This window comes from Protomyctophum parallelum, assembly GCF_964188405.1.
Source record: "Protomyctophum parallelum genome assembly, chromosome: 7".
NCBI classification, from domain to species: Eukaryota; Metazoa; Chordata; class Actinopteri; order Myctophiformes; family Myctophidae; genus Protomyctophum; species Protomyctophum parallelum.
In genome coordinates, this window is record NC_139705.1 from 23818753 (window position 1) to 23832985 (window position 14233).

Below are 14233 nucleotides of genomic sequence, written 5' to 3' on the forward strand. Positions count from 1 at the left end.
GCAGCCTCTCTTGTAGGTGATGCAGAGGAGGGAAATGGGTCGGTAGCTCTTTGAGGATGATGGGTCTTTGCCAGGTTTGGGGATTGCAACCACTTTGGCTTTTCTCCAGACAGAAGGGATGGTTTTCTGTGCCATGCATGTGTTCAGCATCCCCACGAGCCAGGTCTTTGCGTTAGGTTCCAGGTGCTGTATAATTTCTGCCAGTATGTCATCAATCCCTGCTGCTTTTCCGGGTTTCAACTTTCCCATTGCAGTTTTGAGTTCTTCTAGGTCGAAGGGTTTGGTTTGAGGGCTGGCTGATTGTGGTTGGTCTGATACCACTGTGCGATGGTATTCTCCTGTGGGTCGTGGCGGTGTTGGTTACGACTGTTGGCCACCAGTTGTGATGCAACAGAGTTCGCTGTGACTGTTGTGAATTATGGGTGGCTCCCTGAGGTCCTTGATCGCCATTGGGTCCAACAGTGGTCATTGAAGCGTGCACACACATGCACACATGCACCTACACACACAGGGGCACATGCGTATGCACACCTGGACCTTTAAATGAACAACAACACAAAAACTAAGGCACTGGTGTCGGACTTCTGGTTTACCGGAACGGGGTTCAACTCCCTGCAGTGCCCTGCTCAATGTGTTGTATTTCATTCATTGGTCCATGGTCTCAGGTCATTGAGCGGCGCGCTATAGTGTGCGATTCTTCATCATTGTTGAGGATTTTTTAAAGGTGAAAATCAAGGAAAAGCAAAAGGCTATAGTCCATGGTCACGGACCGCATACTGGTCAAGGTCATTTATACTGGTGAAGATCATTTACTAGTCTTCTAAAGGTCATTTATACTGGTGAAGATCATTTACTAGTCTTCTAAAGGTCATTTATACTGGTCAAGGTCAATTACTAGTCTCATGAAGGTAATTTATACTGGTCAGTCATATATTGGTCACGGTCATTTCTACTGGTGAAGGTCATTTATACTGGTCAAGGTCATTTGTACTTGTCAAGGTCATTTATACTGGTCAAGGTCATTTACTAGTCTTATTGAAGGTAATTTATACTGCTCAAGGTCATTGATATTGGTCAAGGTCATTAAGTGGCACGCTATAGTGCGCGATTCTTCATCATTGTTGAGGATTTGAAAAAAGGTTAAATTGCAGAAAAGCGAAAGTCCATGGTCACGGAGGGCATACTATAGTATGTTGTTTTTCTTTTTTTTGGTGGTGTGCGGGCTCCATCCAATAACTACACCAGTTGTGATGCAATAGAGTTTGCTGTGACCGTTGTGAATTATGGGTGGTGTGGTCTTTGCCAAGACGGTGGATTGTGGCCCATGCCTTCCTGCTGTTATTTGTCATGTTGGTGTTCTCTATATCTTTTCGTCCTGGGCATGACGTTAAACTGTTCCGTTCGAGAGGACCGGCGACCCTCGAATGTAAACAGGTGTTGGGACAGGGTCAGGTGTTGTCTTGATGCATCCTATGATGATGCCACAGGTGTCATTTAGGGCTGTGTCGACCAATTTGGTGTGACGGGATAGGCTTGTAGGTGATGCAGAGGAGGGAAATGGGTCGGTAGCTCTTTGGGGATAATGGGTCTTTGCCAGGTTTAGGGATTGCAACCACTTTGGCCTTTTTCCAGACAGAAGGGATGGTTTTCTGTGCTATGCATGTGTTCAGCATCCCCACAAGCCAGGTCTTTCCGTTAGGTCCCAGGTGCTGTATAATTTCTGCTAGTAGGTCATCAATCCCTGCTGCTTTTCCGGGTTTCAACTTTCCCATTGCAGTTTCACGTTCTTCTAGGTCGAAGGGTTTGGTTTGAAGGCTGGCTGATTGTGGTTGGTCTGATACCACTGTGCGATGGTATTCTCCTGTGGGTTGGTGGAGGTCTTGGTCACAACTGGTGGCCAACAGTTGTAACCAACACCGCCACCGACCCACATAGAATACCATCGCACAGTGGTATCAGACCAACCATAATCAGCCATCACTCAAACCAAACCCTTCGACCTAGAAGAACTTGAAACTGCAATGGGAAAGTTGAAACCCGGAAAAGCAGCAGGGATTGATGACCTACTGGCAGAAATGATACAGCACCTGGGACCTAACTCAAGGCCCTGGCTTGTGGGGATGCTGAACACATGCACAGCACAGAAAACCACCCCTTCTGTCTGGAAAAAGGCCAAAGTGGTTGCAATCCCTAAACCTGGCAAAGACCCATTATCCCCGAAGAGCTACCGACCCATTTCCCTCCTCTGCATCACGTCTTTCTTATACCTGTGGTGTGCGGGCTCCATCCAATACCTACACTAGTTGTGATGCAACAGAATTAGCTGTGACCGTTGTGAATTATGGGTGGTGTGGTCTTTGCCAAGACGGTGGATTGTGGCCCATGCCTTCCTGCTGTTATTTGTCATTTGTCATTATGGTGTTCTCTATATCTTTTCGTCCTGGGCATGACGTTAAACTGTTCCGTTTGAGAGGACCGGCGACCCTCGAATGTAAACAGCCACGAAAGGAAACTGTGTGTGAGGTGTTCTCTATCATTTCATTCCAGACTTCACTGTCTATCTCCTGTGTTTTCCATTCATCTTGAGCGTTACACAGTCGTCTGATGTGCGGGAGGAGGTGCCGGCTAGCGCATAAAGGCACGGACGGGACAGGTGTTTTCTTGACCCATCCCGTGATGATGCGACAGGTGTCATTTAGGGCTGTGTCGACCAATTTGGTGTGACGTGATCGGCTCCAGCTTGAGCAGGAATACTCTGCTGTAGAGAAAGACAGGGCCATGGCAGTTGCACGGATTGTTTGTGGGTCTGCGCCCCACTTGGGAGTTCACTAGTTTTCACAGGATGTTATTGTGGGTGTTGACCGTGGCTTTTGTGTTCTCCAGGTGTTTTTTTGAAGAAGAGTGTCCTGTCCAGTGTAACTCCAAGATACATGGGGTGGGTATGGTTGGAGAGTTTGTGACCATCCCAAGTGACGCTCAGTTCTTTTCTTGCGTCTCGGTTCCTAAGGTGGAAGCTGCATAGTTGGGTTTGTGTGTGTCTTTCTTTTTCTGTCTTTCTTTCTTAGGACGGAGATCAAGGTAGACGCCATAGGAAGGCTCAACACTAGCCGATGCCCCTAGAGATCCATCCCAAAGCTTCCCTCAGGGAGCACAGCAAGCCAGCTAGCCAGCAAGCCTGCCCAGTCAGCCAACGCAGCCAGTCAGCTCCGCCAGTCAGCCAGTGTAGAAAGTCAGGCTGCCAAGCCAGAGCATATCAGCCCTTGCAGTCAGCCATTGCAGCCATACCAGCCTTGCTCAGTAAGCTCAGCCAGTCCTCTCTTGAGGCCTGGCTCTCTGTCTGCCTGGCCCGGTCTGCCCTGCCCTGCCTTGCAGCAACAGAACCAGCCTTTCTGGAAAGCCAGCCAGCTCAGAATGCGAGCTGAGCAAGCCAGTGCAGCAGCAAGCCCAGACTAGGTTACCGCAGCCTTACTGTGCAGCCACAGCCACTCAGTCTAGACCAGCAGGAGCTGGCCAGGCTCCAACCCTTGCAGCGCAGCCGTAGGCCGGATAGTCCCCCTGCCTGCACTTTGTTGCCTTCCTGGCCTGTCTGCCTGCCTAGGCGCCTCGGTCTTCCTGTCTGTCTGCCTTGGCCTGCCAGTCTGAAACTGGTTTAGACTAACTGCGTGCTTGCCAGCTGCGCTGGCTTGCTGAGCTCGTATTCTGAGCTGGCTGGCTTGCCAGCAAGGCTGGTTCTGTTGCTGCAAGGCAGGGCGGGGCAGACCGGGCCAGGCAGACAGAGAGCCAGGCCTCGAGAGAGGCCTGGCTGAGCTGACTGAGCAAGGCTGGTATGGCTACAATGGTTGACTGCAAGGGCTGATGTGCGCTGGCTTGGCAGCCTGACTTTCTACACTGGCTGACTGGCGGAGCTGGCTGGCTGCGTTGGCTGACTGGGCGGGCTTGCTGGCTAGCTGGCTTGCTGGACTCCCTGAGGGAAGCTTTGGGATGGATCTCTAGGGGCATCGGCTTGTGTTGAGCCTTCCAACGGCGTCTACCTTGATCTTCGTCCTAAGAAAGAAAGACAGAAAAAGAAAGACACACACAAACTCAACTACGCAGCTTCCACATGAGGAAGGCAGGCAGGCACGCACGCAGGCAGGCAGGCACAAGCTGCCTGCGTGCTTGCTTCGCCCTCCAGTTGCTGCTCCAGTTATTTGTTTTCCCTCAAACCCATCCTCAATGTGTTGGGTGAGGTTGAGCTCTGTCCAGCACAGGAGCGGCCGGGACGGAAACCAGCTTGGTCTTTAGTCAGTTTGGTGTCTATGAGTGGCATGAGGCGTTGGAGTAGCAGCCTCTCTTGTAGGTGATGCAGAGGAGGGAAATGGGTCGGTAGCTCTTTGGGGATGATGGGTCTTTGCCAGGTTTAGGGATTGCAACCACTTTGGCCGTTCTCCAGACAGAAGGGATGGTTTTCTGTGCCATGCATGTATTCAGCATCCCTACGAGCCAGGTCTTTGCGTTAGGTTCCAGGTGCTGTATAATTTCTGCCAGTATGTCATCAATCCCTGCTGCTTTTCCGGGTTTCAACTTTCCCATTGCAGTTTCGAGTTCTTCTAGGTCGAAGGGTTTGGTTTGAGGGCTGGCTGATTGTGGTTGGTCTGATACCACTGTGCGATGGTATTCTCCTGTGGGTCGGTGGCGGTGTTGGTTACGACTGTTGGCCACCAGTTGTGATGCAACAGAGTTCGCTGTGACCGTTGTGAATTATGGGTGGCTCCCTGAGGTCCTTGATCCCCATGGGGTCCAACAGTGGTCATTGAAGCGTGCACAGACATGCACAAATGCACCTACACACGCACAGGCGCACATGCGTATGCACACCTGGACCTGTAAATGAACAACAACACAAAAACTAAGGCACTGGTGTCGGACTTCTGGTTTACCGGAACGGGGTTCAACTCCCTGCAGTGCCCTGCTCAATGTGTTATATTTACATGGTTCATTGGTCCATGGTCTCAGGTCATTGAGCGGCGCGCTATTGTGTGCGATTCTTCATTGTTGAGGATTTAAAAAAAAGGTGAAAATCAAGGAAAAGCGAAAGGCTATAGTCCATGGTCACGGACCGCATACTGGTCAAGGTAATTCATACTGGTGAAGATCATTTACTAGTCTTATGAAGGTCATTTATACTGGTCAAGGTCATTTACTAGTCTCATGAAGGTAATTTATACTGGTCAGTCATATACTGGTCACGGTCATTTATACTGGTCAAGGTCATTTGTACTTGTCAAGGTCATTTATACTGGTCAAGGTCATTTACTAGTCTTATTGAAGGTCATTTATACTGCTCAAGGTTATTGATCAATATCAATGACCTTGATGACCCCAAGGTCATTAAGTGGCATGCTATAGTGCGCGATTCTTCATCATTGTTCACGATTTGAAAAAAGGTTAAATCGCGGAAAAGCGAAAGGCTATAGTCCATAGTCTCGGAGGGCATACAAAAATGTGTGGTGCTATACAGGCCGTTCTGGAAAATTTGGGACAGAGGTTCATCGTTGGCATCCAGGGAGTGTGTGTGCAAAATTTGGCATCGACCGGGTTAATGGTGCTGGAGATTAGCTGTTAACAAACTGACGGACACACACACACACACACACTCACTCAGAGTGCAAAACATACTCTATCCCCATGGCTTTGGCCTGGTGCCATACCGTTATTAATTATTGCCTACAATGTCAATTGTGAAATTACTTTACCGTTGCAATGCAACATTTACATTTCAACGAATGGACCTCGTAAAACAAAACAAAAACCAAGGCACTGGTTGTGGTACTTCTGGTTTACCGGAATGGGGTTCAACTCCCTGCAGTGCTCTGCTCAATTTGTTGTATTTACATGGTTCATTTTTATTTTCTGCTCATTGTGTTGCCTTTTCATAGATGATAACCCCCAGGTTCTTTAATGTGTTTGCACTCCCTACAGTTAGGTTACCAAGTCTATTTATTTATTATTTCTGTTCACTAGAACTAGAACCAATTACCAAAGTAGGCTTTCTAATGACACAACTCGCCTTTGTTTTTATGTGTAGCAAAAACATTCTTTTTATTTACGCCAAAGAGTAGAGGCTGGTCTGCATTCATGCGAGCGGGGAAGTTTAGAGTAACATAGCTCTAAATGAAACGCATTAGAGCTATGGACCAGAGCTAGTAGTCATAGCACTTCATGGTATATGCATAGTTTATATAGTTTCATTATAGATATATTAAACAGAGAGGACTGGAGTCAATTGGGTTATATTATGTTTAACACTAATTTGAAGCTGTCAAAATCTGACAGACTTCTGGCGGCCATGGCCACGCCCACCTTTTGGTAACGCCCACTTTCGGCCAAGCCCACAAAAAGGACCCCCCATGTAATTTGCCAGGCAGGCTCCACTCTCAGACAGATATTTGGCTCCGTCTTATGAGCTAATTTAGAATTTCCTGTCTGAGAGCTAGCTAATTTAAGACATCCGGTTGCCTTCAGAATAAAATAAGGTTATTTAATTCGTTAATTAAATAATTGTCAATGCCCCAAGGCACAGCACTTTTTTGAGCGTTGACCTCAGTAGAAGGTCTGCTGCCGTGAATTTTACACCTCTCCCACTTAGCAGAGAGTGGGGTGTGGTACAGGACATCTCCCCGAACGCGTGGGTATACTGCATCTACAAGTAGTACAAGATAAATTGAAACCATTGACACCTACTTCGATGGTTCAGTTGTCATCTATGCCGGGGAATTTAGCAGCTCTCATTCAAGCGTTTTTTCAAAATCCAGGTCACACATTTGATTGCAAAACAATCTGTGGTGTCACTCAACAACTAGTGAATAGCATCTTACTTGGCCTTAGGAATGCACAATGACCCATTAGATTTTATACACAAACTAGTAGTTTGGTTGAGTATGTGTGGTGTCCACACAGTTGTTCAAGCAAAACATACAGACATCTGTACATTCTGTGCCTGGACAGTTGAAAGCAATTAACAGAACAATAACGGAGGACAATTTGGAAGAAGATGATGATGATGTGGTTTTATGCAATGAAAGTCTAAATGACAATATGTGTGAAGCTATACCATTACCAATTCTAACATTTCTACAACAGACATCTGCTATCAAAAAATGTCACACACGGCTTGAAGAAGCAGCAGCGCAGGACTCAACATTTAGACGGAAACTTGAGAAATTCAATCTAGCCAACACATCAGTGTCATTAGTGTCTCAGAAATGTTCTAGGACAGAAGAATGCACCATATTAAACAGCTTTGTAGAATACACACTTCGGTCTCCTTTCCTTGGAGATGACCTGCTTTGCCTGAAAAGTCTTAGTCTGTATAGTTGTACTCAATGTGGTGACAAGGCCTTACCATCTACAAAGAACATGTCACAATTCATAGTGCAGCCACTTGACGTGTCACAAAAAGGCATCTTAGACACTATTGCACAAATATTACCTGCTCAATCTGAACAATGTGAAACATGTCAGCAGGAAAAGAGCTTATCAACATATGAAGTAATTAACAGCCCACAGACCTTACTTCTCCTGTTAAGAGCTGGCACAAAAATTCCAAAAACGTTCAATTTATCCTGTCTGTACCACCAAAATGAGTATGCTTTGACCAGTATGTGTGTATTTTTCGACAGGCCACCATATGCGTCATTGTACATCCTTAAAGATCATAAATGGCATATCTGGACAAATGAATCGAATGACACAGCAGGCTATACCTTTGATGCAAAGAACATCCGCTCGACAGCACACAAAGACAGTAGTCACAAGTAGTTTCTATGTCGTGTCATACGAGAAAATAAACAGTCGAGAGAAAAAAAGTTTCGTCAGGACAAACAAATGCATAAATGCACAGACAGATGCAATCAACGCACACAAGTGACACCCATTCCAAAGCTAGAGGTAACTCCTTGACCTGACTTAGCTTGCGTAGAGAAAGTGATTTCATGTCAATGCCCCAAGGCACAGCACTTTTTTGAGCGTTGACCCCAGTAGAAGGTCTGCTGCTGTGAATTTTACACCTCTCCCGCTTAGCGGAGAGTGTGGTGTGGTAGAGGACATCTCCCCGAACGCGTGGGTATGTCCAGATAGTTGCCTCGCGGAGGCCTCTTTGTCCAGTGTCCATTCTGGGTCCGGAAACGGTACTTTTTTCAGCGTTGACCACAGTAGAAGGTCTGCTGCTGTGAATTTTACACCTCTCCCGCTTAGCGGAGAGTGGGGTGTGGTACAGGACATCTCCCCGAACGCGTGGGTATGTCCAGATAGTTGCCTCGCGGAGCCGTCTTTTGTCCAATGTCCATTCTGGGTCCGGAAACGGTACTTTTTGTCAGCCTTGACCCCAGTAGAAGGTCTGCTGCTGTGAATTTTACACCTCTCCCGCTTAGCGGAGAGTGGGGTGTGGTATAGGACATCTCCCCGAACGCGTGGGTATGTCCAGATAGTTGCCTTGCGGAGCCGTCTTTTGTCCAGTGTCCACTTTATAAAGTCCATGCACTCCAGTGAATAGCATTTATCCATTTAGATAACTTTATTATTATTATTATAAGGATTTCATTACTTATTCTTACACAGAAACATAATGTGTGTCTTATAGCATCATATAGCATCATTTAAATGCTTAATTTGTAGTTTTAATGTGCAAATTAAACTTTTTTTCAATACTCTAGAGGGTACTCTTATTTTGAAGAGATCGTCCACCGGAAGTCTTAAATTAGCTCACTAGATTAGCTCACTAGACGCTGCCGTTGGTTCTATCTTACAAACCTGTTGCAAATCAAAAAAGAGAACGTTCAATCGGAACGGTCATAGACTGATAGACTCTGTTGACTGTTGTGTTGCTGTAGTCATTATCAAAAGCTGGTGTACAATGTACAATGCTTTTCGTCTGGTCTGACTGGGAAAGAAATGAAATGTTATCACTATCAAGTCTGCAATGCATTGAACGACATGTGAACATGTACTGCCTGTACTGTGCAAGTGTGAGTAAAAATGTTAACTTGAACAGTTTGTTAAGCAGCATGACTACTCGTACTTTTTTCATTTTTTCCATCAAAGAGTCAAAAATGCCGAAACCCGGGATCGAACCAGGGACCTTTAGATCTTCAGTCTAACGCTCTCCCAACTGAGCTATTTCGGCGGGGTGACATTTGTTGCATCATTTAAATTATAAAAAAATTACAGTCACTGACGTCTCATTAGTCTGTATTTTGATTGTCCGTTGTCATCATGGTTGTCATTGTCATGTTTGTACATTGCTACCTTGCAGTTTTTGCAGGGCAAGGAGGCTTCATTAACTGACCATCCACGGGGCTCCCCGCTTCATTTATTGACCATTCACGGAGCTCCCGGCTTCATTAGCTTCATTAACGGACCAATGGAATATCCTCCGCATTTCAGAAATAGATATATCTTTCTTACTCACTTCCTCAAAACCAGGCCCTCGCAAATCAACGTTAACGCTACGCTGCTGTCCGCACCAGCCCACAATATAACACTAAAGAACGAGGCGTCACTTTTATCATATCAACCTACTGTTTAATTAAAACTGTCCAGTCACAAAACGCAGTACCGCAGACAGTAGGCTATCACAACAAACTTCTCTTCCCTTCTCTCTCCTCTCGCTCTCGCCTCCCCTGCCGTTAGTTAGGCATGGGATGATGGAAACCTCTCAGCTCAGTCTCATAACAATATTCCTTCAAGTTCATTCTGATTCTTTGAATCCTTCAAACCAGAGCCATGATAATTACAATTATTAATTACAATTAATAATAATAATAATAATAATAATTACAATTAATTCATATGATGAATTTAGCTACATAGAAATGTCTATTTGTATGTCTCTAAATGTTTGTATGTCTTTAAATGTTTTGATGAATTGAACAATGTGGACCCTGTTGTAAACAAGTGTAATGCTTAATTGGGTCGTCCACTCACAGTTGACAGTCTTTGTATTGAGTTTGTGCTTAAAATGTAAATTCTACAAACTGTTAATAAATATTTCAATCAATCAATCAAACAGCTCTTCCATGGAATAATTAAATCGTTTTCAAACTGAGGTCCTTGAGGGTGTTCCAGAAGATCCCCAGCAAAAGGAAGAGTTAACCTGCCCTTGTCACCAGACTTTATAGGCTACACAATTACCCCTCCACACGACCCTATTTTGACCAAAAAATCCATATATTTTGAGCAACCACATATTTTCAAATGGGGGTTCTGTCTTCTGTGGCCAAAAACATCATTTTGGGGGAATGAAAATGTTTGAGAACCTCCAAACCAAATAATCCACAACAGGGTCAATTTTGCCATTTATAACTGTGAACGTGCAAGATGGCTCCCAAATGTACCTTTCACATTATTTACTTCAAAACACCAACTGTTGTAAAATTGTAAAACGGGCAAACACATGCTGATGCAGTCATTCATTTGTTGATTCAGGTATTATAACTTCTTTAGAAGTATTATGTATTAGAGTAAAGACGATGTAGACAGCAACAAAGAGTCATTATCAAGATTGATGACGGAGTGTAAGTCAGCTATTCCTTATCTACTCTTGGTGTACGGTACATACAGTACTTTAGAATAGAGTAGCCTATACAATATGGTAGGTTGGTATCGGTATGGTAGGCAGTACTGGGCACTTATTGTATCATTTGACCTTTTGAAATAATAAAGCATATGATTTAAGCAATATGAATTAATTCATTTAGCTGTAAATGGTATGTTTTTCAACACATGGGCCTAAAATGTAATTAAACATTCAACAGCTGTGTTTCATAATAAGATCTTGCTTATCTTGGATAATATCTCAAGTCCTAGACTCCATAGCAAAAGTAAATAATTAGCCGAATTAGTTCAATAACTACACTTCATTCAAGCCCTGGGAATGCCAACAGATAAACAGTCAACAGTCAATTTATTTAAAGGATTTGGTACACATAAAGAGCATAGGCCTATTGTAAACAAACATAGGTGACTTTATTATTCCCATTATTTGTTATTCAACCAAAGAATGCCATAAGTCAGACATGTCTTGGGGTAGTATAGTAATAAAAAAAAAGGCTTAGAAAAATGAACTGGAAAATTCACACTTGCAATTTGACAAAACAATTGTGCATACAGTATGTTGATTAATTCACATTTTTCTACCCCCTGCACCCCTACCCCACATACAGTAGCCAGCTTTATTGTCCCAGTCAGTTCTGTCCTGCTGGTTAATTAGTCTTAGACTTCTGTGTCTTCATGCTGTCCGTGTGTGTCTGGGTGGCAGAGAGCGCTCTCCATGCATCTACAATCAGCAGTAGAGGTATGACGATCCACAACGAGTTCATGAATACAAAGTAGAACCAGAAGTAGATGGGATGTCCAAATTCACTGTGAGAGTAGCCATCTTTGTGCTCCGTGTAGAAATAAAGCACATCTCCGTACAGCTGACCTAGAATCACATGTTGAAAATGAATGCTTTGTCAAGTGGTTTTCAAATGTTTGTGCCCAAGCCACGTGGATAATAGTTGATGTACAAGCTCACAATATGCTGGAATGCGACACGTGGTGAGTTTGTACATCTGCTATTTTTGCTGCTTCTTTTCTTCAAAGCTATTTTTCACCCAGGCACACCTGTACAGTACTTGTCTCAAGGTACACTGTTTGGACTGGCTCGCACGCTGAAAATAGTTTCGGATTAGCGAACGACACAAATTATAAATGAGGCTTGATGTTGAATTGTACAGCTGAAAGTGTTGGAAGTAAAGATCAATTTAGTTCCTAAGTAAATTGACAATACAAAGTTGATCTCAAGTCTTAAGATGTACAAAGATGTACAGTGTACCACTCATTGTCTCCACCAGGCCGAAGGCATGTGGGGAGAGTATGTTTTGCACTCCGTCCGTCCGCGTGTCCGTCCGTCCGTCCGTCCGTGTGTCCGTGAACAGCTAATCTCGGCCACCGTTAACCCGGTCGATGCCATATTTTGCACACACACTCCCTGGATGCCAACCATGAACCTCTGCCCCAAACTTTCCAGAACGGCCTGTTATAGCGCCACCAGGAGGCCGCTTTGTGCAAAACAAGTTTTTGCACAGTACACCTACAGATTTTGTCCAAACATCACGCAAATTGGTACACAGTCTCTCTAGAGCCATTCAACGAAACGGGTCTTTCAGATTTATCAGACTCCATCCTGATTGGTTAAGATTGGCTTCCAAAGTTCACAGGAGTGCTCAGTTTCAAACAAAATGCTGCAAATCATGAACACATCGCGTGATTTCCGTGAAATTGTGCACCCACATTCCCACTAGGCCGAGGACGAAATGCCACATGAACAATTTCAACTCAGCCTCAAGGTGGCGCTATAACTGGCCGAAAAGTGTTTTTACCTCTAACTGCACGGATCTGTGGATAACCTGGTGGAGACCTGTGCCCGGAAGGGCACTTTTTCTAGTCTTGATCTGTACTGCTAAACTGTTGAGACTAAAGGTTCTGTAGGCCTACTTATTGTGCACATTGTACTATTGTACTAGGATGATGCATCCTCTTACCTAATGAAATGATGAGTTGCAGTACAAATCTGTAGGACTTGTTGGTCAAGAAGGCAAACACAACCCAAAAACTAAATGGTCCCCATAGCAATGCAGTCACTGTCTCCATACAGACAGTGAAGTTATCCGCTCTAAATAGAAGAGAGGGAGAGGGGTGTCAATAACAATATTATCAGTCATCATCTGTGAGTAATGCTCTATTTCTGTTCAAATATAAACTTACATAACATATCGGCTGTCTCCCTTGGAGTACTCTTTCCCTTAGGGTAAAAAAAGGAAAGTAAAACGACCTCAGTCAAAAGACAGTAAGACACCATCACACCGAGCAACAAAATTGATTGCTTAGACACTTTTCAAACATTTTATCTTGTCTGTACTCACATAGCTGTGAGAGGAAGCTCTGGTCTCCTGGAATTATGTGATAATATAGTGCAAACCAGCCCTCGATGACACTATGTATGAAACCGCACACGGCAAACCAGCAAAGGGCCAGCCGCCTGCCAAAGCCCAATCGTCCGGCAGGCCCTTCTCGACCAGTGATCAGCCAGGTCACCAACAGAAATGCCCCAGACACAGAGAACAGAAACACCAGGATCTCAGACATGGATCGGTCGTTGGCCACATAGTTAGGAATGGAAACGTCACGAGGCCAGTAGGGGTGGACAGTCTGGACACCCCCTGTTGCTGATGTTGTCTCCATGACCTGGCGGAGAGGAAGCAAATGTGCAGATGCAGTTCACTGAATTCAGTGGTGGAAGAAGTACTGGAAGTTTTACCTGAGGAAAAGTATCAATATGCTTCCAATGTGAAATACTGATACAAGTAAAAATCTGCTATACAAAATTTACTTGAGTAAAACGACAAAAGTATCGGCATAAAACATATACAGTACTTAAGTACTAAAAGTAAAAGTAGTCATTATGCACAATATCCCATTTCACGTTTCCAAAATGTATAACAATCCCTTGAAAATAGCTGATCTACAAGTGAGCTGGTAGATTTCTAGATTTTTTTCCAAATAGCCTGCAGTGTTTAATCTAGTTTTCAAATAATTGTAGTAAAAGAAATACAATACAGTACATACTATGTGTAAAACAATGCAAATCATCCAGTATCACTGAATTAACAGTTTGTTATTATTATTATTACACTACATGCGTTGTAGCCTACTTTGGATGGAATGCAGTTATACTTGGTCTGAATAATATCACTAGATTTAGATCATAAAGTGATGCACTCCATGAGATCAGTAGTGCAGGTGTAGTGTACACATTATAACACATTTCACACTTCTTAGTTCTTACCAGTGACAGTCACCTAGCCCAGATTCCACTTTCCAGCCGTCCAATGAAACGAAACGGGTAAACAGAGGAATATTACATTAATTTAAAAGAAATATTATGACAGACCTCAATGTTCAGTGCTTTGGTCACAGAGTTAATATGGGTAGCTTACTTCCTCTACGCATGGACCGCCCAACCTCCTTACAGACCAATCAAACAGCAATATACACAGAGAGGCGGTGACACGTGCGATATGTCGGCTTGTTGATTGGGTTTTTATGTCGGAACATGGATGTTGTCACACAGAAGGTCTCCAATGAAATCTCTTCGGCAGTCGGCAGTGGGGCACCATACATACCCAGGTGATTGGTGAAGCTTTTTAAGAAG

At 44.3% G+C, this 14233-nt stretch overlaps 1 protein-coding gene across 1 annotated transcript; it reads right to left on the reverse strand.

The window, feature by feature from the left end:
• Nucleotides 1-11150: 11150 nt before the first annotated feature.
• Nucleotides 11151-14000, reverse strand: ebp (EBP cholestenol delta-isomerase). The gene is made up of 5 exons (XM_083768483.1): nucleotides 13868-14000; nucleotides 12945-13266; nucleotides 12787-12823; nucleotides 12564-12694; nucleotides 11151-11461 (listed from the first exon to the last, which is right to left on the reverse strand). The coding sequence occupies exons 2-5, from the start codon at nucleotides 13261-13263 to the stop codon at nucleotides 11241-11243; spliced, it is 708 nt and encodes a 235-aa protein (XP_083624609.1). The 5' UTR covers nucleotides 13264-13266; nucleotides 13868-14000; the 3' UTR covers nucleotides 11151-11240.
• Nucleotides 14001-14233: the final 233 nt, after the last annotated feature.

Excerpts from the sequence above, each read along its gene's own strand:
- ebp (XM_083768483.1), bottom strand. The coding sequence starts at position 13,263 with ATGGAGACAACATCAGCAACAGGGGGTGTCCAGACTGTCCACCCCTAC. Across the intron at positions 12,824-12,944 it reads GAGCTTCCTCTCACAGCTAT|GGAAAGAGTACTCCAAGGGA; the intron begins GTGAGTACAGAC and ends TTTTACCCTAAG. Across the intron at positions 12,695-12,786 it reads GGAGACAGCCGATATGTTAT|AGCGGATAACTTCACTGTCT; the intron begins GTAAGTTTATAT and ends TCTTCTATTTAG.